The sequence below is a fragment of the Bombus terrestris genome, chromosome 18 (assembly GCF_910591885.1).
Source record: "Bombus terrestris chromosome 18, iyBomTerr1.2, whole genome shotgun sequence".
In the NCBI taxonomy this organism is placed as follows: Eukaryota; Metazoa; Arthropoda; class Insecta; order Hymenoptera; family Apidae; genus Bombus; species Bombus terrestris.
In genome coordinates this window covers 4113573-4139454 of record NC_063286.1, presented here as the reverse complement: position 1 = coordinate 4139454, position 25882 = coordinate 4113573, and the positions used below count along the sequence as shown (strand labels likewise).

Below are 25882 nucleotides of genomic sequence, written 5' to 3'. Positions count from 1 at the left end.
ATGCAAAAAAGGAAAAAAATATGAAGTCAACTTTCGAGTAATCTAAAGACAAATGTCAAGTAATTTGAAGTGAAAATACTAGAATTCAGATGTCGAATAATTTGAACGAGTCTTTAATTTCCCGTGGCATCGTTCTAATCAAATTGAAGGAAGATCTCGATATCAATCAGCGATATTAGTTTAATTATCTCAGCCGGTTTAATCATAGCCTCATTAAAATAATACAATATTTATGTTATAGAAAATTATGCGCCCACGCGATGACACATGAGCGACAGGGGATAATTATATTTTTGCACGTGTCTGGAAAAATGTGAATTGTCCAAGTTTGTAGCACTTTCTAGGGACAGAACGCAATCAGCCTCCTTTGAAATCCAATTTTCCACGGCAAGGACATAACTATCCCGACAGTATTTAAGCGTAATTATGAGAGAATGAGACGGAATGGAGGTATTTCATGAGGAGGAAATAGGTGTCCTGATTTAAACTTCGCTCGCGCAAATTTCGCCTCCAAAATTGATGTTCCCTAATACTCTTGTCGAATACTAATACCTTCGTATCTCTCATTCACATACTATTTTTATATAATTTTAAATAGTTATTGGTAAGCCCGGCAGGCTGAAATAAAATTATCCGTTTATCCACTTAAACTGTGAATTTTCATGCAATATTTTTATGTGCACAAATAAAAGAATATAATTTAATGGGGTTCGTTTTATCCATTAAAAATTATAACAAATATTTTACATCGAATATTTTGTATATTTCTATTTGTTATATGCATTCTGTTATATTTTTGCATCTGTCAAGTTCGCATAAATGTGTAAAACTGCGCAGTATAGTAACCGTGATGGTAACAGTGAAATGTGTAGTATAAAAATTTAATTTATCTTCTATTGGGTTGGCAATTAAGTGATTGCGGATTGGCCATTTTGCCAATGGCCATCTAATGGCAAAATCCACAATCACTTAGTTGCCAACCCAATGGTATAATTTTTACTAGTGAGGTCATGTGCGTGATAGGTGTAGAAGAATCACTCGATATTGTTCGACAATAACTATTTATTTGTTTGTGTTCGTGGTATACACTTGCGCGCCGAAAGCGCGGTACAATTATCGGATCGCGATTACAAGTTCAAGTTACAAGTTCATCAGATGTCGAGAAATTCAAATTCGCCATTACTCACGACTGCGGACGATCAATTCAAATAGACATCTTCCAAGACGTCGTCTTGCGGCTCACGACAGAATGAATTTTTGTCGCGATGATGCTCCTTAGGAAAACTGTGATTGGGTGTGTCTAAGGATACGGAATCATCGGATTCGTTAAGAAAAGTGTTAGTTCAGAAAGTGGGGGAAATGGACGTCGCTGTTAATTGGCTAAATTTTGAGTTGGTGGTTGGAAAGGGATGTTAACCGCCTTTGAGAGAAAGTTGCTAGCGAGGAGCGTCGTACGTGAGAAAAAGCAGATTTCCTGTGTTTTCCCGTAGTGGGTGGTATGTGTAGGGACTGTTGAGACAAAGACTATTTGTCCCTTTAGAGAAACTTAGTTACATGAATCCTAAGATTTATAGCCGGTCCTTAGGCTAGCTGCAAATATTCGGTAAGAATGTATCGACATCTGGCAATCATCTTGTTCGAAGGGTAGAGTCTTTGTGTAGCGAGCCACGGGACAGAAACCGTTGGGAAGTTTACTGTCGAGTGCCGCTACACTAGTCTTCCCTGTGATTCTCGACGGTTGATAAAAATTCATCGAAGATGATTTCTCACAGACCGTAAAAATTTCTTTTATAAACTACAAAAACAATGTTGCTATCTTTCTACTGTATATTCCTATTGTTATGTTTCTCTCTATATTATCTATATATCAATATATATAAATTTATTATTCGACAAATCTTTGTAAAAGGTAAGATAAATACGACCATACCGTTCCTTGAGCAAAATAACGATTCTCGTACAGAAGCCTTGTGCCTTTCGCGTTCAAGTCAAACCTCGCGGATCATTATGGCTTGATTTGTACGCCCCAGATATGCAAAAGCGAGCGGCTCTTTATCGCACTATAAACACGCCACGGTTCCAACAGGATAAATCATAATGGAACCATTGCCAGATTCGCGAACAAAACTCTTTTCAAGTTTTCTTTTCATTCCCAGTATATACCCGATCAATTTCACTCTCACCAACTCTATTAGCGAAAGATTTTCTTAGAATCCTCTCAAGAATCCTTATTTTACGTATATTGAATTATAACGAGACACCATATTACCCATACAATCTTTCTGAAATCGCTTTTCAGAACTTACGCGACTTATCGTAATATTTAGACGTTACAAAAATATTCTTTTTTGTTATTTAATCTATACTTTGCAATTTGTCCAACTGGACATTTGGTAAATTTTTCTAACTTTATTGCTAAATAACAAAAGGTGGATGGCTACCTCCAGTGGGATACCATCTTCGAGTTTGACTATTTTATTTCTTTAGTGAGGTCAGTGGGGTGTTTTCTTTTTAGTCTTTTTTCTATAAGAGTTTTGCTCGCTTCAGGAGCCAGCTGGTTTGGATGTGTTGCCGTCCTTTCCTCGTATTTTTCTGCGTACCTATCGATTTCTTCTTTCACCGTTGGTATTGTAAGTCTTTGCGTATATCCTCGTTTTTGACATACCAGAGGGCGTTCGCTATTGTTCTCAGTATCTTCGATTGTAGCGACTCTAGTTTATTTATGTGACTCATTGCTGCTGTCCCCCATAGTGGCATTCCGTATGACCAATTGGTTTTATTATCGTTTTATAGATTTTTAGTTTATTTTCTATGCTGAGTTTAGAATTTCGATTAGTTAACCAGTACCATTTTTCTATTTTTCTAATGTGCTCTTGTAGTAATGTGGCTGCTGTTTCTGCATTAGTGTGCCTAACTAGTACAGTCGTGTCGTCTGCGAATGTCAGTATTTTGCTGTTGGTAGTTGTTGGTATGTTGGCTATGTATAATGTGTATTATATTGGCCCTGAGACGCTTCCTTGTGGTGGACCTGCCTTAACGTCTTTTACTTCAGAATGTACATCCTTTATTTTTACTACAAAAGTTCTGTTGCTTAGGTGTGATTTGAATAAGTGGTGGATTTGTTCCGGGAAGTGTGTTTTGATTGTTTGTAAGAGGTTTCCAAGGTTCACTTTGTCAAATGCTTTCTCAATGTCCCTGAAGAGGGCTGCACATTGTACTTAATTATTGTTACACGCGTATCTGAATATTTAATTGCATTGCAATGCTATATTTACCAAAATAATGGTTTGATAAATCTGCGAATTACAGGTAACAATAACATATTTGATTAATTTTCTAAAAAATAATATACCTCTGAAACCCATGATTTCTATATGGATATTCTACTTCCCCTTGCAATTATACAAATTTAAATTAGGTCAGTGTAAACAGCGATTTTCAAATTAAAAACTTCCTGGATCTATACACATACAAAAGCATTAACTTTAATATCTTTCCCGTTGCAATTATACAAATTTAAATTAGGTCAGCGTAAACAGCAATTTTCAATTTAAAAACTGTCTGGTTCTATACACATATAAAAGCATTAACTTTAATATCTTTCCCCTTGCAATTATATAAATTTAAATTAGATCAGTGTAAACAGCAATTTTCATATTAAAAACTTCATGGATCTATACACATATAAAAGCATTAACTTTAATATCTTTCCCCTTGCAATTATATAAATTTAAATTAGGTCAGCGTAAACAGCAATTTTCAAATTAAAAACTGTCTGGTTCTATACACATACAGAAGCATTAACTTTAATATCTTTCCCTTTGCAATTATATAAATTTAAATTAGATCAGTGTAAACAGCAATTTTCATATTAAAAACTTCATGGATCTATACACATACAAAAGCATTAACTTTAATATCTTTCCCCTTGCAATTATATAAATTTAAATTAGATCAGCGTAAACAGCAATTTTCAAATTAAAAACTGTCTGGTTCTATACACGTACAAAAGCATTAACTTCAATATCTTTCCCCTTGCAATTATATAAATTTAAATTAGATCAGTGTAAACAGCAATTTTCAAATTAAAAACTTCCTGGATCTATACATGTACAAAAGCATTAACTTTAATATTTTTCCACTAGAAGAAGAATTTTAAAAAGGAACAATGAAATAAAAATAATAATACGAGCGTCTAGTAGATTCCATTGTAAATCCACAGCATAAAACAGGAGAAGATAGAGAAGCTCGAGGGACCTGGCAGTGCAATAATAATATCGAGAATCACGTGGTAATAAAGCTTTCAACACGGAAACGAAAACGAGCGTGGAAAGATTTCCCTGATGACGTTCCAGCGCTTAGCTCTCAATGCGTGAAAGATCATTTCTCGTGGAGGCAACAGTTGCACGATATGATATGAAGAATCGTCCAACCAACCCTGACAATGTCGACCCCTACCCATCTCTCCATGTGACGAATATTGATCATCGTCGGTGCACAGGAACCAGAGTTTCCTCCTCTATCAACGATCGCAGCTGGATTCTGAATTTTGATCGAGAGAGAACCTTCCGTCTTCCCTAATCTTCCTCTTCCATTTCCGCGAACTTTTGGGAGATTGAGGTATTTCTGGTTGCGCAGATCCACAATAGATCGAAGCGATTCATGGGAAAGAGAAGGGATATCTCTATGGTGGAAAAGATAGATCCAGGGTAAACTGGAACCGATAACAGGGAATTTCCTTCCTGTAGACGATCTTATGTGCGCTGCAGCTCTGAGCATACTTAGGCTTATTTATAGCAACAGTATATTTGCATGAATCGCACCAAAGTTTTTTTTTTTTCATTAGTTTGTACTTTACAATTTGTCCAGCTGGACATTCGGTAAATTGTACCAAATTGTAGGAATTAACGAATTAGTTAACTAAATAAAAATTAATATTAATAATGAATTATTTGTAATATTTAAATTATAGGATTATTTAATTAACTTTTTTATATTTATTTATATTTGTATATATATAGTAAAGTTTAATTTTTTAATTTATGAATACTATATTTACATAAATATTGTTTATAATATAATTTTTTTCACAAAATAAAAATAAATTGATATTAATGAAGTTATTATATTAAGTATATATATATATGTAAACTCCCTAGAGTTCAAGGGTGATAGGGACTTTCACGGAAGCACGATTTTCTTTGTTTCACGGACAGAACGACTTTCTTTGTTTAACGGACAGCCATTTTGAGAGACGCTCATTTGCCAAACGGACGGACAGAGAGCAACATCAGAGATAGATAAGACCACAGAAGAAAGAGTAATTATTTAAAACATTGAAGATTGACGGAGAAAGATCAGTAGCTCAGGACGTTGAAAATCGATTCTTTTCAGGTAGACTCTGCACAAAACTTGCTATTTATTGTTTACTGTTATTAATTTGTTGTTGTTTATTTAATTATTACTGTTATTAATTGTTGTTAATTATTAATTGTTATTTACTCGTGTATTTCATTTAAGTATTTTCACAATAAACTCGATTTTCAGACTTTAGAATCGGTCGCCTGAATTACCACGTGATTAACGATCTTACATATATATAAGGCTACATTTGCTACCTTTTAATGAAATCAACAGTTTGTAAAACTAAATCAGCTGCAGATATACTGTTAAATATACTTTCCATTCAATAGCAAAGTTTCAAAATTTTCCAAGATACCAAGGAAGCAAAATGAGACACAGTGAAAAGTTTTTATGGAATTCCCATTAGCATAACTCTCCGTTAATAGAAGCGTCGGAATTTTCAAAATGAAAGAAGATTGAAATATATTAAATGTAAAGAAAATTTTGCATAATTCCTAGAGGCGAGACTTTTTTGCAATTCTGATATTTTCAGAATTATGAGAAATGGAAGAAGGTGGTGATTTGAAAATATCATAGAATTCCTGTAGATTTCTTTGTTAGGATGTATTGGGTTGGCAATTAAGTGATGTTGCCAAGTTGCCAACTCAATATATAACTCGCTTTGGTAATAACATTTGTCAAGAATTTCTGTACATTCAAAATATCCCACGTTTTGCAAGCATTTCCATTAAAACATTTCGCCCAAACAAATGTTGGCCATTTGAAGGTTTAAAATGGTGGTTAATGAAAAATCATTGAATTTGTGGCGGCACTCGACAGCAAATACTACCGGACGATAGCAGCGCAATGGTTAACACTTTAGGTTATGAACGTTCGGGACCCGCGTTCAAATCCCGGCACCCGTGGTTCGATATTTTTTTCCACGCATCTAAATTACAAACACGAGGATGGTACCTCGCTGGGGGTAGCCACCAACATGCTAATTTAACTGTTAAAAAATTCCACCAAATGTCCAAATTGGACAAATTGTGAATTTCAATATAAAAAAAAAAAAAAAAAAAACGCATCTAAATTAGAAGAAAAGCAACAATACCCCAGTAGTGACATCTACACCCGCAACTACACTATCACGGCCTATGCACCTCAAATTTCTCTTCCTTTTTCCTCGTTGTCTCTCTTCGCGTTAATTTACAGTACACGTTCGACCGCGCGAATATTCTAAGATAATTATCTCCAAGCAATTTACAACACGAAACACGGAATTTCACGATCGTGGTGAACGTTAGGTGGGCAAAGGGAAGCTTTTGACAAAAACGTTTTATCCGAAATCGCCTGCGTCTCCGTAATTAAAATTCTAAAAAATTCGCTTGAACGAAGTATCATCTGGTTTTTCAAGAAAATTCAGCCGCTGATAAATTAATAAAGTGCTTTCAAATTAGCAGAGGAATCGTGTCCTAGTTCCGAGGACGAACAGTCTCGGTTTCAATCGAAACGAACATGTTTCTCCTTTTTTTCCAAGAACTTTCTACTCGTGGAACATGTCTATCGAAATTTCTCTCTCTTGTCGAGGAATCTGAAATTTCGGTAGATTAAATATTCTCGTAATGAGACAGATTTTACTCGACAGAAATTCAATAATCTCTTTAATTAAAACCTTTGCAGAATTTCAGATATAATCCGCTTTACCATTAGATTATTACTTAATATATGTTATTTCGAGATAAATAACATTTTGAAATGAAGATCGTTAATCGAATCTTCGTTGATGTTTAACTGAAATGATATGCTTCCTCTTGCAATTATACAAATTTAAATTAAATCAGGGTAAACAGCAATTTTCAAATTAAGAACTACCTATATCTATATCTATATCTATATCTATATATATATATAATTTGAAAATTGCTATACAATATTTATACAATTGCGAGAGCCAGATCTATATATATAAATTAATACTATGTATAAATTAATTGACAAAAACCTGGTGATAGAAATCTTGGCTGTTTCACAAAGCTGTTTCATTTTCACAAAGTTTATATATCATAAGGATGACCAAAAAAAAAAAGAAATAATACAATTATCAAATAACAATAATATACAAAATCTCGTAAGAAGCATTTCATTGTTACCAGAAATATTGGTCGCTGAATAACCCAGATGATAAGAACAGCAGAACGCAGATCGTAAACTATTGGACGTAAAATATAAAAATGTATACACGTTCGAGAAAATCAAGGCGCGATGGAGGTATCGTAAACCTTTCAAAGAATCAAGAGAATTGTTCGAGCCACGCTGCGAAGTGCACTTATCAACGCAATTTGTCAAACGAAAGATAATAAAGCCTCGCTAATAAATTTGTAGAAACCGTAAAACGTTCTCGACTGAATATTTTTCCACCTCGACTGCATTCGAACGATGTTGAGAAATCGTTGAAGAATGGAAAACAATGTGAAACATTCGGTAACGGCGATAATAGCAAGTAATAATGTATTCGCGCTCGCTAACCGTACAATGGGCGACGCGTGTGTGTCGTGTATCGTATACAGAGCAACTACTCGAAACAGGTCAACTGTTCCAGCGTTCTCTTCTCCATCGATAGAAGTATTCGTGTTTCTAGCTAACATTTTGTCGCTCCAACGAGCAATTACCCCGGACGATTCTATCGGTCGAGGTTAATCCTTTTGTTTCTATCGCAAAGTTCACAGGAGGAGAAATGGGAGGAGAAAGCCAGATACTGTTGTATCGTGGTTCATCAGTTTTTTAGATTAATGCATCGCGATCGTGTCTCGCCCTCGAATGATTTAAGAACGTCTACTCTCGTCTCAAGGCGAGATATGGATACAAATACTTGACTGAAACGAACAAACAAATAGAGCGTGCTGATACGTTTTTACTGTCCGATGATACGGAAAGAGCTATGGTATATCGATGGTAACAGAGCCGGACTGACTATGTGGTAGTATAGTGTCCCTGTGATTTGGTTTCGTTTTCATGTAGTACGTATGTCTGCTGTATTATTCAATATTTACGCATTTATCACGACAGGCGTTTTTTATGATCGTGTACGACTTTTACAATATTCTGCTTTTTCGTGAAAATGTTTTGATGTGTTCTGCAAAATTACGTTTCACACTAATAAAAGTATCAGAATAGATTTAACCATTTCATGCGATCATGCTGGTTTTCTGTAGTATCCTATTGCTTTTAAACAATTTTCACTTAGTTTCATCTATCGAATACGTTGCATAGACGATCTAATATTACGTTTCTTCTTATCGTCAAGTTTGCTTTCTTATAGTATCACCACTTGCGGAAATGGTCAGGAGCTACTCTGCCCTTTGACTGGAGTATTGATTGGACATCGTTTCGATCAAGTAGCACAAAAACGTATTATAAAATTGCTCGCGCTACTACGAACTGACTCTGTCACGTTGAACAAAGGAAAGAGCGTGATACTAGGCGAAATTAACTGTTCGTTAGTGAGACTCAACGGTGACTTGCCATTCGTAAGCCAGAGCTGGCGTGTCACACACTACGCCCGTATCGAATGCCGGCAGCTTCTTTCGCACCACCTCTCGGTGACACGAACATTTTTACACGCATTATCGGTTTTCCAAACAGCCGTATTTCAGCGAAACGAAATCCGACTGCGTAAAACGTGGTGCCGGCAACGGCCGTTAATAAACATTTCCTGTCCAGTCGCAAAAATCGCTGACATTTTAACAGTCTCAAATTGCATTCCCTCGTTCCATTTTCCCTCGATCCGTTCGCTCTTGTCTCTTCGTGCATGTGTAGCACTCACAAAAATCCACGTCGCTACGTGTGACGAGCACCATCGTGCCGGTTCGTGCATGAAACAGCATGTTCCCTACAAAAATAGAAAAGAGATAAGACCAAGGAAAGAACAAAAGAGATAGACAAGGAAGAGAAAAAGAAATCACGAAAGTAGGAGAGGGAGAAGAGAAAGGAAGAAGTAGCAACTTGTATCCGTAGTCGGTGAACGTAGTACACACTCCATAGAGTGGAGCAGCGGCAGACTGCTTCCGGTAATGAAACTAGACATAAAGAGGAAGTTCGAAAGAGAGAGGGACACAGGACAGGCAGGCACGCACGCACGTGGGGACGTTGAACGGTCTAAGGGATGCTGGAGGGGATGCAGGAGGTTGAGGTCGCATTGATTTTGTCTAGACAGGGTGGAGACTAACTGTGATATCGTCCTTCGCTCACCGTTGATATTCCGGCATTCAGTGTCGCCGGTGTACGCACCTGCACTCTCGCTTGCAACCGCGTTTCTCTTAGTCATAGTTCTAACCATATACCATATCCTCCTTAAAATCCACGTTTCTTCATCGTGTGGTGTTTTCATTCTCTATATCTCTGTATCTTTTTCTCGTACGGCGTGTTATTCCTCTGGATCTCGATTTATCTGAAAAACACGTGAAGTTAGATCACAATTCGCGAGTGAAAGCTTAACCATCTATGTATCATTACCTGTAAAATTCACGTTTCTTCGTTGTACGTAGTTCCTACGAGTTTTCATATTTCTTTGCAATTAAATATTTCTTCTCTCGATTAAATCTTTCTTCTTCGTCTGTTTCTTGGGAGCGCGTCGGGAATACGTGAAATTCGGTTACAGTTAGCGAGTGATAACCTAACTATATCTATCATTCTTCGTCACGTGTAGTTGCCCCGTGTTTCTCCGCTTTTCTATATTCCTTGCGATAAAATATTTCGTTGATCGATCTCGATTTATTTTCTCTGTTTATTCAACGTGAAAACATACGAAATTTGAGGATAGTTGGTGAGGTTAAAATACCTGTGCGGAACGCGCGTTCACGCGTAGTCTGTGTGGTTCTAGAGCTTTCACTTAAACGTTCGACGATAGTATCTTTGGAAAAGTGGTGTGGAAGGAGGCGTAGGAGAGGCTCGATGGCTGGCTTTGGCTGGATCATGGATTCGTTGCAATTTCTGGCGTCGTGGTATGTTTTCAAATAAAAGTCTAGCTGGACAAATTGTAAAGTACAAATTAAATAATAGAAAAAATAAAAAATAAGAAAAAAATAAAATAAAAGCGGGCGACCAGAAGGATAGCAAGAAAGTTCCATGCTACAGTAGCCAATTGCTACGATTAGTTTGCTAATTGGCCACTAGTCGCGATCTTACCTGATTATTGATCAATTATCGAAGAAAGTATATTTCTCTTTTCTTCGTCGAATACGAACGAGACACGAACATCTGGCATAATTATTTATTTAACGAACGTAAAACTGAAACCTTTTTACATGATAATGAATTACCAAGTGACAAAGCATAGGTTATAAACATTTATTACACAAACAGTTTTCATATTCTTACAATTTTGTATCGCAAATACCATCGATCGAATTGTAATTCGTACAATTCACTTGTAAATCTTTGCCTTATTGCCAAGCTAGTTGCTGCCGAGAGAATTTATGAATATTGCTAATTTCGCTAAAATTTGTTCAATAGTATTAACCCTTTGCACTCGGAATTTTATTTCAATTTCGTTACAAGCAGTTTCCAACGCTTAGCGACTATATTGTACTCAAGATCTACTTCTTGCATATAGTCATCACTATCACTACTGTCAAAGTCCTTATTTATTTCGCGCCTTTCACTCGTTGTAAATATTTAGAGGGTGACAGGTATACAATTTTCAAACTCTGAGCAGATTGATATAAGTTAACTAAGTAAGCCAGTTCGGTAAGAGCGTCGATAACGTGTGCGCGACATCTATTGATTTGGACATGAAAGAATGTCGAGTGAGACTCGACAAAGGAACGCCTGAGATAAAGACTGATGTCGAATCACACTCCACATAGAAGTGCAAAGGGTTAACTCGATTGTGCAAGAAGCTTTTGAAGCACCATCAACCAGTTGCAAGAACTGGCGGAGATCGTGACGGTGAACGAAGCAAAATCTTTGCCAGTTAAGAAAATGCTATTATGGTTATCATTCAAACAACTAGAATCCGGTTGATCGAAAGGTTCGAAAGTTTTAAGAGGAAAGAGTAATTAAAACGAAAAGTCCAGTTGGTTGTACAGGGATCATGGAATCGTGTATTTTATCAACGAATTAGTCAGCTAACGAGCTGCAGCTCGTTACGCGTTACGCTAATTGAGACTAACAAAGAGTCGCTGCATGAAACCAAGAGAAAACAGAAATATGATCCGTAGAGAAAGCCGGGTATCGATGCAAATTGCTCGTTTCGGAAACATCCTCAAACTCAATGTTCTCGAACAATACGTAATACCTTCAAAACCTATACTATATTTTAATGTTATGTTTTTTTTAATGTTATTATACATAACACAGTTATTACTATCTCGTTATTGCTGCCTATACTTATTGTATACTATACTTCTGAGAAAAGAGACTCACAAGGCTGCGTCGAAAGTATTACTTCTAGCATTTTAAGTGAATACTTATACAAAATGATACTTACATAAATACAATTAAAAAGCCGAAACCCAAATAGAGAATTACCTTGCCTACCGAACGTTATAGAGAGGATTATACGTTGGATAAATTTCTATATTTTCATATAAATTTCCTCTTCTTTATATTTATGAAATGAATGAAAGTCTGTATACATCTCTAATAGACCTATAGAATCTTTCTTCCAGAGAGTTCCCCGAATTTATGGAATGTCATTTTATTGTAATTTATGTAATATTTATTATGTAATATTTATTAATATTATGTTTATTGTCAATTTATGTAATTTGGAAAGAAAGTTGGATAGATCGAATGGACGAGCGTTCCTCGTGGAGAAATATGCAACGTAGATCGGCGACGAGACGTTAAAAGTAAATAAAATTCGACGAGATACCGCGGGAGATTGAATTTCTCGATAAGATAACTTGATCCGCTTAATTTTGTAAATGTTCATTCATCCGTCTCGTTTCCAGGCAAGTGAACAATTGGCAACACAGCCATATTCTTATATAAAGGTCACGTTTGAAGTTGAGTTCGCTTCGAGGTAAAAAAAAGATATACAGACGAAAAAAAAGATAGGAAAGGAAATATGCAGAACGAAGCTGCAACTCTATTGTTGCGACATATCTAGATAGAAATGAAAACTATAAAAGAGGAAAAGCTATGCGAATATCGAAACGATGCTCGACATGCTGTTCGCAAAATATTAGCGAAACATCAGTCGCAATATCGCTGACATCAAAGTAAATCGGTCGATTCACAGCAAACGAAAATATTTAGCCGACCCATCGTTTGTTCTCGTCATTTCTTTTTTCCTTTCATATCCGTTTTTTTTTATTCTCTTTTTTTTACGATTCGTTATGATTCTTTCCTAGCTTGGAACGAATATTACGAGATACAGAGGATGTATCATAAAACACGAATGGATATATTGTTGTCTATTAGCGTGTTCACTGGATGTTCGCGTGCGTTATTAGAACACCCGATAGAGTGGCTCGTCTGCTTTGCTTGCGACGAATGTTCGAAACCTTCGAGCGAGATTCTACGAAATGAGCAGCTGTTTTAACGCTCGACACTTCGGTCAGGTACAAAAAAGAAAGGAATTTCATCTCGTCAATATTTGTATTTCATTGTCTATGTAATTTGAATTTTTTTTTATTTCTCAAAATGATTTGGATTTTATTTGAAATAAATTTGAATATTTAGAAACGTAGTCGTTCGAATATCTGATAAAATAATATTTTTACAGATATACGTTGAACGAAAGCATTTTTTGTAGTCTTCTCGAGGACTGTACTTTAATTATAGTTCTCTGTATCATAAATTATTATACTATAGATGGACAAATCGCTGTTCAAAGTTTAACTCCAACATTTCTCAAACGTCTGATGCAAACGAAAATGTCATTATTAGTCGAATGAATTAAACGAATTTTTTAACATCCTGTTTCATAAATGAATAATATTCTGAGTACGTTCGTTACGATTATCGTCTGCACTCGTAACGGAGAAATAAATAGAACGAAAACTTTTAATCTCTGCTTAATTACCAACGAGAAGAGAGAGAAAGAGTTGATTAATTGGCTCAGTAATAAAATCCACTGTAATTCCAGTTAAATTCTAATTTACAACTTACCTACGTAACAGCATCGGTTATTCTGCCAATAAATATTTCGTCAAAAAGTTGCTATCTTTCCATTTCATAATTAAGGCGATTTAAGACGATGAGAAAAGAAACGAACATCGTAAAATTTGTTTGTTAGATTAAAGAAAAAAAAAGTTGTCCTTTTCTTTCACATTCATAGATCGTTCCTGCGAGAATGAGTGCAATTATTCTCGGTAAAAAAAGCTCGCTTCGTAGACCGGACTTTTCCTTTAGAGGAAAGGGGAACAAAATTTTAGAGTTCATTAGTATTCATTAAAAACATCGCAAGCAACGTAAGCTCATTAAATGTAAGTTGTGAGATCTCTTCTCCAAACTCTTCTCCATGCTACATTCGATAATTATCTCAGGAAACGAACGAAGCAGCTTCGCTGCCGTGAAAATCTCAGACTAATGGTGAATGCTTCGAAAAGTGAAAACTAGTTCTAAATTACAGACCCTGTTCAGGTTGACTGATAGAGCAACGAGTGGATGAATTTGTAATAGCAAAATATATTGAAGCAAGTATAAGTACAAGTATAGTGTATGAGGTTAAGATCAAATAAACTATTGCCATTATTTATTAATTTAATGTGTGATATTATTGAGGTTAAGTGATAAAGAAACGACCAGATGAATTTGTAACAGAAAAATATATTAAAAGAAGTATAAGTATTGTGTATGAGGTTAAGATCAAATAAACTATTGCCATTATTTATTAATTTAATGTGTGATATTGTTGAGGTTAAGTGATAGAGGAAAGAGTGGATGAATTTGTAATAGAAAAATATATTGAAATAAGTACAAGTACAGGTATAGAGTATGAGGTTAAGATCAAATAAACTGTTGCCATTATTTATTAATTTAATGTGTAATATTTTTGAGGTTAAGTGATAGAGGAGAGTGGATGAATTTGTAATAGAAAAATATATTGAAATAAGTACAAGTACAGGTATAATGTAAGAGGTAAAAATCAACAATTTATTTATCATTATTTATTAATTTAATATATGATATCGTTCAGGTTGACTGATAGAGGAACGAATGGATGAATTTGTAATAGAAAATTATATTGAAATAACTACAAGTATAGGTATAGTGTATGAGGTCAAAATCAGATAAATTGTTATTATTTACGTTGAAGTGGTCACCACTTCTAAGAAAACTCCACATCTGGTCTTTTTAGTTTTCTCAAGCACTGAAGCCACCGACGGCGTATAGACAACAGACTGAGACGAAGGCAGACTATAGACAGTAGACAGGCGACGATGGCTTCGGGGCTTTCAGTTATAGGGTAACACTGCTAGCGTGCGGGTCGTGACCAGCTCAAATTATATTCCTACTTGTACTTACACTTCTGTATTAAAATATATTTTCTATTTTACGATTTATCCACGCGTTCTTCTGTTCATACATCTAATAACCTCAACAGGTTATGGGCCCAAAGCTGTAAATTGTAAAGTAGTTACGCGAAGTGAATAAATTGTTAAAGTGTTGTGCTTAGTAAAGTAAGTGATAGTGGTAAAATGGAATCAGCAAGTGCAAAGATCGAGATGTTACGTGGCGAAGAAAACTGGCTTCAGTGGCGTTTTGTCATGCGTACGCTTTTGGAAGAAGATGGCGACCTGATCAACGTGTGTGAGGGGAATCTGCGTCATCCAGGTAACAGCGCGGAGAAAGAAATCGCCCGTGAAAGATTTTTGAAGGCAGATCGGTTAGCAAGAAAATTAATTGTGACCTCAATAGGAAGGAAACCGTTGGACCTTCTTTTATCTTGCACAACAGCACATGATATGTGGAAAAAGTTGAATGCAGTATATGACATGAAGTCAGATGAGAATCTAAATATAGTCCAGAAGCAATTCTTCGATTTTAAGTGGGAAGAATCTGAAAATGTCTCTCACAATTTATCAAAGTTGGAACTGATAGCGGCGAAGATGAAAGCCCTTGGGAGTGAAATTGGCGAGAAAATGCTGATATCTCGCATTTTATCGGTATTACCAAACAAATTTAACCATTTTCACAGTGCGTGGGATTCGGTGGAAGAAGAAAAGAAGACTTTAGACAGGCTTAGTATCAGGCTGATGACGGAAGAAATCAGATGGAAGAAAAACGACCAGAAAACATCGGTGGCGTTAGTAACAAGAGGTAACAATTATAGAAGGGAACGGCAAAAGCAGTTAAACAAACGTGAATACGAGAAACAAGGACCAAGCTGTTTCAACTGTGGAAAAGTTGGCCATCTAAAAAAGGATTGTTTTAGATGCTTTATATGCAAAAGGAAAGGTCACACCAGTAAAAATTGCTTCAAAAATAATAAAGAAAACAATAGTAGAGACGACCAGGAACCCAGAAATCAAAATCGAAATCACAGCGAAATTGGTCTATTAGAAAGCACCTCAACGATACAAGCAGCAAACCATGATGTTTGGATATTCGATTCAGAAGCTACGGATCATATGACAGGTCAACAAGAATGGTTCAGCGTCCTCGAAAAATTCGACAACACGGTGAAAATAGAGATCTTTAAGTATATGCTACGTGTAGAGAATACTACTGCTTTGAAATTAATGCAGAATGCAGAATTCCATCAAAGAAGTAAGCATATTGATGTAAAATATCATTTCTTGCGTGATTTATACAATAGAGGCGAAGTTGATGTAACGAATGTAACAAGCGAAGAGCAACTGACAGATATATGTACAAAGGCGTTGCCAAAACCAAGATTTGAATATTTAAGACAAAACACTACATCTGGTCTTTCTAGTTTTCTCAAGCACCGAAGCCGTCGGCAGCGTATAGGCAATAGACTGAGACGAAGACAGACTATAGACAGTAGACAGGCAACGATGTCTACTTATAATTATATTTTATTATTAAAAATTATATTTCTACTTGTACTTATACTTTTGTATTAAAATATATTTGCTACTTTACAATTTATCCACGCGTTCCTCTGTTCATACATCTAATAACCTCAACAGTATAAGTACCGGTATAGTGTATGAGGTCAAGATCAAATAAATTGTTACCATTATTTATTAATTTAATGTACGATATTGTTGAGGTTGACTGATAGAGGAACGAATGGCTGATCCAGATGCTCACTCTTACAGTGTTACAATACAATAGGAAGAAGAAGGATAGAGAGCATGTTCATGTATTTATAGCAAAGGACATTACCAAAAAGTTAACCTTGGTGTGTGGCTGTAGCTGAAGGCTACAAGAAACAGCGATAGAAATCTACTTATAGCTCTTTTGTTTCTAGACCTTGTAATCTAAAACAAAATTTATATTCTAGGGCACAGTAATATGCACCTCTTCTTATTTGGGATCTTTTTCATTAAATCCTATTCTCTTTGTAACAGCAGTTTGCTGTTCATGGATATACAAAAGCAAAGATGTAGAGTTTTTCTTGAAGTAATTACTTCAACGGACCGTACAAGTGTTTCTTCGTTATATCCTTTTTTTATATATTTCCATATTTTCCTATATATATATATATATATATACTTGTAACTAAAATTAACTCTTCCATGGACGATGGAAATTAGTTTTTCTACAAACTTAAAGCAGAAAATATAAGAATACATTTCCGTTTTTTTTTTAACTTGTTATCCTACATAAAGCATCTACATTTTGCAGCTTTAACATAGTACAATATGTCCAATACGGAAATATATTTAATGCTGTTGACCGTAAGCGACTGTATATGAAATACATCGATTTTAAAATAAATGTATCTTTTATTTTAACAAATCAATCGCTGAAGAAAATTTTTAATGTTTATGTTACAGGGACCCCCTCGACTCCAATAATGCCAGGAGGCACACCTGGGACCCCATCTGCTAAAGCCAAGGTAAAGTAACGAATCCTTCTTTCATATTTCAACGAGCTACATATCCTTCCGCCAAAAGAAAACAAGATGACAGATAAATATCTCTATTTTCCATATAACATTATTTACCACGCTGTAATAATATATTTCTAAAAAAAAACCTTCTCCGTAATTAAATAATTAAGTAACCTAATTTTTTGATTTAATTGAGTAACGTAAAAATGATAAATTGAGTAACGTAAAAATGATAAATTGAGTAACGTAAAAATGATAAATTGAGTAACAATTAATACATGTTGCAGGACAAGATAATGTTGAGAACGAAGGTCGTGGTAGCTCTGTACCCTTTTCGAGCGATCGAGGGTGGCGATTTGTCCCTCGTAAAGGTAAGGGAAACTCTATTTTTCGCTTTTTTATTGAAAGAATGAACAAAAACAACACTCACAATAAACCGTATCACGAGTCGATTTATCCGCGTGGTACGACGTTCACAAGCATATCGATAGGTTATAAAATATGTAATACGCGATTAAACGGCGATAAAAATGATCGATGCACGGGGTCGTTTAACGGACGGTTCTATAATGCAGTTTTAATTACACCGGGGAGAACCTGAAGCCACAATAATTGCCCATTGAAACGGAAATCCGAATCACATAAAAGCAAACGACAGTCGATATTCGATTGTAAATGGGCCTTCCATATTTTTTCGTGTTTTTCGAAGATTCCAATAATTATGCGTTCGAATGGTACGAAATCGCATTCAGCTAGAGTAGCTACATAGCGAATATAGTTTACGATTCGACGTTAAACCGAACGTTACCACGGTCTGTAGTAGGAAACTGCATTGTTTCCTATCAAATCGAATTAAATCGTAGCGCGTGCACTGGAGCTGAATCGATTGGAATCGTTTTATGTACAACGTGAAAGAAGGAAAAAAGCAAACTAGCATTACGTGGTACGTATCGTCTTAAATCGTTGAATCGATTCGTAGCCGGTTGTATCAAACTGTACCAAACGAAGTCGAATCGGATCGCGTCGTAGAGATGAAAACTATACGTCAATAAAGCGTATCATATCATATGAGGGTAAATATTATCCTGAGAATCTGTGTTATACCACGATGCAAATTAAAAGGTATCGTAGTAAACAGAACTGCGTAAATTACGCCGTTTGTATCGGTTCAAATGGAACTTGACTAACCACAATTTAATTGCGTTCAGCACTTGCTCCTCCTATCGAATCCAAACACGCGTACGTATTACGTTAATAACCGCGCCACCATAAATCGATTTGGTTCATGCGCTGTATCATACAGAATCGGACAGACGAACTGAATTACGAGGATATAGAAACTTTGCATCGCTGTCCGAAGCTTTCGAAGCAGTTAAGTAAAATCTTGAACTTTTTCGATCATTCCTTGCGAAAAATACAGATAGTATTTTTTGTTCCAAAATGACCTGGTTCTGGCTTGACACAGTAGACATTTTAGTTTAGGTGGATAAGTGGATTAAATAATTCTGCTACCTTCGATAGGTCACATTTCACGTGATTATGCGATTTTAAGAAAATATTCAAGAATCGTTGTTGCGCGCGATTTTTCGTCTAATTCTAGTTATTCTAACTTGTAAATACTTGAAAACAAGCAATAGAACGGTAACAAATACGGATACAATGTTCCATAGAATCCTATTTACTGACGAGCTTTTTCTTATTATATTCTTATTATATTACATTACTCAATACGTTTAATGCCATAGGATTATGTTGGGGTTAGGTTAACTTAACTTCCACGACGTGTCACGGCCAAGTTGAGAGCCGGTCACCGGTGACGGTATAAAACATATAAAAATAGTTTTATTTATACATGAAATATACATCTATTATGTGCGCTCCCTACCAGTAGCTGTCGAACATGGGAAAGCCCGCCTTTTCCGTGTTTTACCTTAACCAACAATAACCCTAAGTTTAATGGCAATTAAGGGCGTTGACAGTAAAGTAAAAAATGCTATATCTTGTGATGGTTCTTTAGGATTATTGCTGATCCGAATAAGTATGACCGAGGGATGGATTATGGTTTATAGTAAGTCCCGGGACCTAATAACGTAGAACAATTATTTAGCAACGCGAAGAAACAATATGAGATAATTGATAATCGCAAACAGTAAATGAAACGGGCGAAATTGCACTACAGCGCCGCGATCACCGGTGACCTCAGTGAGATAAATTCATTAGTAATGATTATACACCGTAGCATATCTGTTGCAGGTAATATTTCAACATTATATGTATGGCATAATAAAAAATTCACCGTGGCGCCACGGCCAAACCGTGTAAAACTGGCGTGACATTCAACGTGTTAATATATTATATTACAAAAGAAAGAATACAAAAGTACAGGTTGCAAGCAAAATCGGAGAAAATAAAGAATTTTTGAAAAATGTATATGTCGTTAGAAATGTAATTTCTCTTTTTACAGAATCCGTCTGGTTAAAATATTACGGTTACTTTCAACCTAACAACCAAGTAATATTTAGTTCACCAAAAGATATAACTGCTTGGAAAGTTTTTAACAATAGATGGTGTACCTAGGATCACCACATGCTTCTAACGAGGAAACAAAGTTCGGTCAAGGATCATAGTCAGCAATTTCCTCTCGAAAATTATCGGTCGATCGTGCCGTTTTAATTCAAAACACGTGGCGTCGTGGAAAGATTCGAAACCAGCGTTACATTTCCAAGTTATAATCTGGGCACAGCTGGATCCTGCGGTTAAATAACGGTCCGTGTAATATCCTGCGTCGATCATATTATTCGACGTAAGCAGCAGCATCTCTAGCATTCCACGGGCTCTCTGGTTATCCTCTGATATGCAGAGAAACCTTGGTCCCATTAAAACACTTGGAACATGTACGGCGCATCTCGTTTCATCAGATGTTAAATTAACAAAGAGATATTTTATGGCTTCCGAAAATTTACTAGACATTCCAGAATAGTTCTCTAAATCCTCGCTGTATCAATAAGAACGGAAGTATGTGAATAAATTGAATTAACGAACTCAATGCATATGGTAAATGGATCGATGATAGTGTCACGACCGGCATACTTCAAATCCGATGGACCGATGATGGACATAGAGATGTGACGACCTTGGCGACAATGTATATCGCCGAAGTGCCTAATGAGTCATCTGTATCCTAACGGTCCTTCCACCGAATGTCCTAGAAGTGCGACAACGGTCACGTACGCCTACAGGGTATTGGGGATATTGAGGGATGACAAAGAAAGGAGAAACAGATGTTACCGAAAGTCAAATTGTAAGAGCTTCAGTTTTGGAAAGTCACGGATGGAGCTCAGAACAAAATCGCAGTCAGTGTAAATTCAGAAATAAATTCTCTTGTTTTTTTGTTATCTTAATTTTTTCTTTTCGTTCGAGCCTCCTGCTTTTTATTTTACGTGACATTTTTGGTGATCCTGCCAGGATAGTGAAAAGTGTTTGTTCGGAAACCAAAAGACATTCATCATCTACGGAAGATCATCCGCAACAACGAAGTAACTATCACGAACCGAGTGAAGTGACAAAGGAAGGTAAACTGGATTCCTTCGTACGTTACCGTGAAAGAAAATCTAGCTTCAGTAGCCAAGACTCATCTTCGCCCGAGAGCAGGAAGATGTCTAAGACAAACGAATCTCAAACTTCTACTTCAACGGATCCAACGTTGCGAACAATATTGGATAGCATTCAAAAACAGCAAGAGAGTATTGCCCGTTTACAAGAGGATATGTTACGTTTGTCTATGCAAAGTGACGAAACAAATAGACGCTGGGTAGCAGAAATCGGAAATATTAGGAGAACCGTCGCAGAGCTACGGACTGGGTTCGGATCCCTTGCGACCGATGATTCTGGTTCCATCATTACTGAAGGCAACGAAAGTGAATCGACGGCGATTAATCGCACCGGGAGTACGGTTAGGGCACGCGAACCGACCGGGTTAACGATTCCAGGCATCCCACCTGCGCACATCGACACCGAACAACCCGAGGTTGAAGAAAGAGGCTATTTTTCACCCGCTCTTTCCACTCTGCGAGTTAAGGATGCAATACGTTGTATTCCAATGCTCAACGGAGACGATGATGTAGGTGTGGAAGAATTCATCAAAGAAGTGAGCAGTATGAAAGACCGTTGCATGGAGCAAGATTTATTGCTAAAAGCAATAAAGGTAGAAAAAATAGTAGGAAAAGCAGCTCAAAGTATCCGCAACATCCCCATTGAGTGCTATAGTGATCTGTACAACGCACTGAGGAACAATGTGGCAGCTCAAGTGACTTCGGAAGAATATCGGGAACAATTAAAAGAGTTGAGACAGGGACGAGAAGAATCAGTGCAGAGTTTTAATATTCGGTTCAGAAGAATACTCAACCGTTTACTGTACGCAGTAACCAACGAGTACCCACAACCACTTCTACGCAAGCTAATGATCGAAGAAACTACAAAGAAGATTGTCCGTGTGTACCTAAAGGGACTCAGGTGCGACATAGGCCGAACGTTATTAATCATTGAACCCGTGAATCTTGGAGAAGCTGAAAAGAAAGCAGCCGACTTCGAACGCTATTCACGAGAAGAACGGCAAGCCAATTGGTCAAGTAGTCGCTTGCCTTCCGCTAGTAATCGCCTCAACAATCAATCAATGCAGGTAAGACGATCTAATACACTATCTAGATCGCCTAACGCACTAGTAGCTCAGAAACCCTACCATATTTGACCGAGTAGAGAATAGACCACCCGCTGAACGCGCGCAAATGAAGTGTTTCAAATGCGGAAAGCTGGGACACATGGCCAGCAAATGCCAAAATTTTCTACAACCGAGCCAGTACGACCGACCACCCGCAAGAATTCAAGCAGTTCAGGAAAGGGACGAAACACGAGAAGTAACATCGAACCAGAGTATAGACGAACCGCGCGAAACATACGAGTCAACATCACCACAGGAAGATTACTCACAATACTTTTGTCAACCCGAACCACAGAGCGAGTATTTCTGATCGACACAGGAGCAGGGATAAACCTAGTGAAACGTAGCAAAACTGTCAACGCGATACAAATAGGGCCTAGACAAAAATTTTCTATGGGACGAGACAAATACGAAACGAACGAATACGTAACGAAACGAATTTTTGGACAAGACCACATCTTTCACATAGTACCGGACAATTTCCCAATCATCGAAGACGGAATCATTGGGCTACCATGTTTAGAGAAGTATAACTATTCAATATCCAATGACAGAATCCGACTAAATGACAAAACCATTTTATTTCAAAAACCAATACAATTAACTCCTGGAGAAAACAGAGTTCAAACAATCTATCTGGAAGGCAAACCAACTAAAGTATGTTTTATCAACACTGGTGAGCAAAACATTGAAATTTCTAATAATATTCAAAATTTCCATGATGTTTCCAACGTATCAAAACTAAAAAGCCTAGTGAGAACAGATCACATTGAAAAGCCAATCCGCGAATCCATAGAAAAGATTATTCTCCACTACGTTGACATCTTTAATTTAGAAACCGACCTTTTGCCCTGTACTAATTTAACCCAGCACACAATTTCATTAACCAAAGATAAAATCATTAACACACGATCGTATAGACCACCGGAATGTCATCGAGACGAAATTTCGCGACAAATAGGAGACATGTTAAAGAAAAATATTATAGAAGAATCCGATTCCCCTTATAACTCTCCGGTATGGGTAGTTCCGAAAAAATTAGACGCCTCAGGAAAACAGAAATGGAGGATAGTTATTGATTTTAGGAAACTAAATGAACTCACGGAACAAGACGCTTATCCTTTACCTGACATAGACGACATTTTGACACAACTAGGATACGCGAAATTCTTTTCGGCGCTTGATTTATCCTCAGGATTTCATCAAATTCCAATGAACGAGAAATCCAAAAAATATACCGCTTTTTCGACACCGCAAGGCCACTTTCAGTTCAATCGAATGCCATTCGGTCTTAAAAACGCACCCGCTACTTTTCAAAGATTAATGGACAGAGCCTTAACTGGACTTGTAGGAAAATATTGGCTTGTTTATTTGGACGACATAGTGATATTCGGAAAAACGATTCAAGAACATAATGAAAACCTCGCGATAGTATTTCAGGGACTCAGAGAATTAGGACTTAAATTGCAACCGGATAAGTGTGAATTCGTAAAACCGGAACTAGAATACTTAGGCCACGTAGTTTCAGCCGAAGGAGTTAAACCAAACTCCAAGAAATTAGACGCTGTAAAAAACTTTCGATTACCCCGCAATGCTACGGACGTTAAATCATTCTTAGGTTTAGCAGGTTATTACCGCAAATTTATTCGGAATTTTTCTAAAATCGCGAAAAGCCTTACAGACTTAACAAAAAAGGACACACCATTCCATTGGACTGACAAACACCAGACTAGCTTTGATACTTTAAAGGACAAACTCTGTAATTCCCCAATACTAGCTTATCCGGACTTTAACAAAACCTTTACCCTAACCACCGACGCAAGTAACGAAGGACTAGGAGCAATACTGTCACAAGACGGTCATCCTTGCTGTTACATTTCAAGGACACTAAACCCACCCGAACGAAACTATACCACGACAGAAAAGGAACTCTTGGCCATCGTATGGGCCGTGAAAAGACTTAGGCAATACTTGTTAGAACGACGCTTCATTATTCGAACCGACCACCAAGCCCTTAAGTGGCTACACAATTGCAAAGACCCCTCTAGTCGACTGATTCGTTGGAGACTTAGACTCGAAGAATACAACTATGAAATCGAATACACAAAGGGTAAAGATAATACAGCTGCAGACGCCTTATCTAGGGTTCACGCGGTAACTCGCAACGAAATAGTTAATCTCGACCTATTAATTGACCACACTAATTCATTCAACGAATGGAAAAACAACAACGAAAACCCGAAACTCTTAGAAATTAAACCGAATGATCAAACGTTTTACCAATTAACTCGAAACGATTTAGGGGAATACGACGAGACACTTTGGATCAGAAAACTTTACAAAATTCTTAAAAATACAACAAAAATCGGCATAGGAAATAACGATTTCACTGAATTAGAGAAAACATAGATTAAACTCATGCTAATATATTTTAACGACACATACAAGGAAATTACTTATGCGCCCAACCCCATCTTAAAACTAGACGAAAGCGAAATACTACAAGCAATAAAGGAAAACCATAACGACACCGTAGGACATTTAGGGATACAGAAAACGTATCAACGGATTAAGGATAAGTTCAAAATCCCCGGCCTTTTTGAAAGAGTAGAAAACTTCGTGAAGACACGCGACACATGTCAAAAGGAGAAACTAACACGTATCAGACCCAAAGAGTCCCCACAGATCTCAGACACACCACTTCACCCTAACGACAAAATCGCTATGGACATCATAGGACCGATGACGAAAACCAAACGCGGAAATCAATATATGCTTTCAATTCACGACGAACTTACGAAATATCTGATCCTTGTTCCCCTCAAAACGCAACGAACTGAATCTATAATTAACGCGCTCATTGAGCACTATATTTACATATTTTCGGCACCAAAGACGATTCTGACAGACCAAGGACAAAATTTTGTTAGCGATTTAATGACGAAATTCAAAGAGGCCTTTAAAATTAAACACGTCAAAACAACTTCATTTCACCCACAGAGTAACGGATCCCTCGAAAGAACACATGCCTCGGTTAAAGATTTAATTCGTACTGCGTTACACGACAATGACAAAGAATGGGACGAAGTACTTAATTTCATTTGTTTAGGATACAACACTGCAAAACATGAAGGAACAGAAATACAAAACATGAAATTCTCCCCCTTCGAATTGACTTTTGGGCGAAAAGCGAACTTACCTTCCGCAATATCCAAATTCCCCACATTTACCTATGACGATATGTACTCACTTTGGCAAAAACAGTTAAATAAATATTGGGAAACAGCTCACAAAACACTTATTCAAAATAAGCAACGCTACAAGCGAGACCAAGAAAGAAAGATTGTTAAAACTCAGACCGTGTTTAGGAAAGGAGACTTTGTTTTAATTCACAATGACCATAAAAGAGATAAGTTGGACATTGAATGGTTAGGACCCTATAGAATCAATGATGTGAAAACTCCTTACTACATTATATCTTTCGACAATATTAAGAAAAAGATACATGGTAACCGATTGAAAACGTACTTTTTCCAGGATAATGCTGACCCTAGCACTAGTAACAATACTCTTGGTTAGTTGTCTTAAATTCACAAGATAGGAATTACGATTTATAAACAAATCCAACCAATTCTACTACGATCTTAGAGGACCAAGATCAATCTAAACTGGGGGGTATGTCACGACCGGCATACTTCAAATCCGATGGACCGATGATGGAGATAGAGATGTGGCGGCCTTGGCGACAATGTATATCGCCGAAGTGCCTAATGAGTCATTTGTATCCTAACGGTCCTTCCACCGAATGTCCTAGAAGTGCGACAACGGTCACGTACGCCTACAGG

General features: G+C 36.8%; 1 protein-coding gene and 1 long non-coding RNA gene across 16 annotated transcripts in view; one reads left to right on the top strand and one right to left on the bottom strand.

The window, feature by feature from the left end:
• LOC100647243 (tyrosine-protein kinase Btk29A) overlaps positions 1-25882 on the top strand; it is a 328457-nt gene that overhangs the window by 294918 nt on the left and 7657 nt on the right. For 11 of the 15 annotated variants that reach the window (XM_048414083.1, XM_048414084.1, XM_048414096.1 and 8 more), the window contains 2 exons: positions 17265-17326; positions 17608-17691. In XM_048414083.1, coding sequence (XP_048270040.1) covers positions 17265-17326; positions 17608-17691 — 146 coding nt within the window. Of the gene's footprint in view, positions 1-2828; positions 2969-5371; positions 5395-10227; positions 10347-15307; positions 16066-17264; positions 17327-17607; positions 17692-25882 lie in introns of those variants that run through there. The other 4 variants (XM_048414086.1, XM_048414095.1, XM_048414093.1 and 1 more) reach the window with 4 other exon arrangements.
• Positions 7293-10084, bottom strand: LOC105666704. Its single transcript, XR_001099541.3, has 3 exons — positions 9859-10084; positions 9595-9793; positions 7293-9235 (listed from the first exon to the last, which is right to left on the bottom strand). It is a non-coding gene; the product is annotated as an uncharacterized LOC105666704 (long non-coding RNA).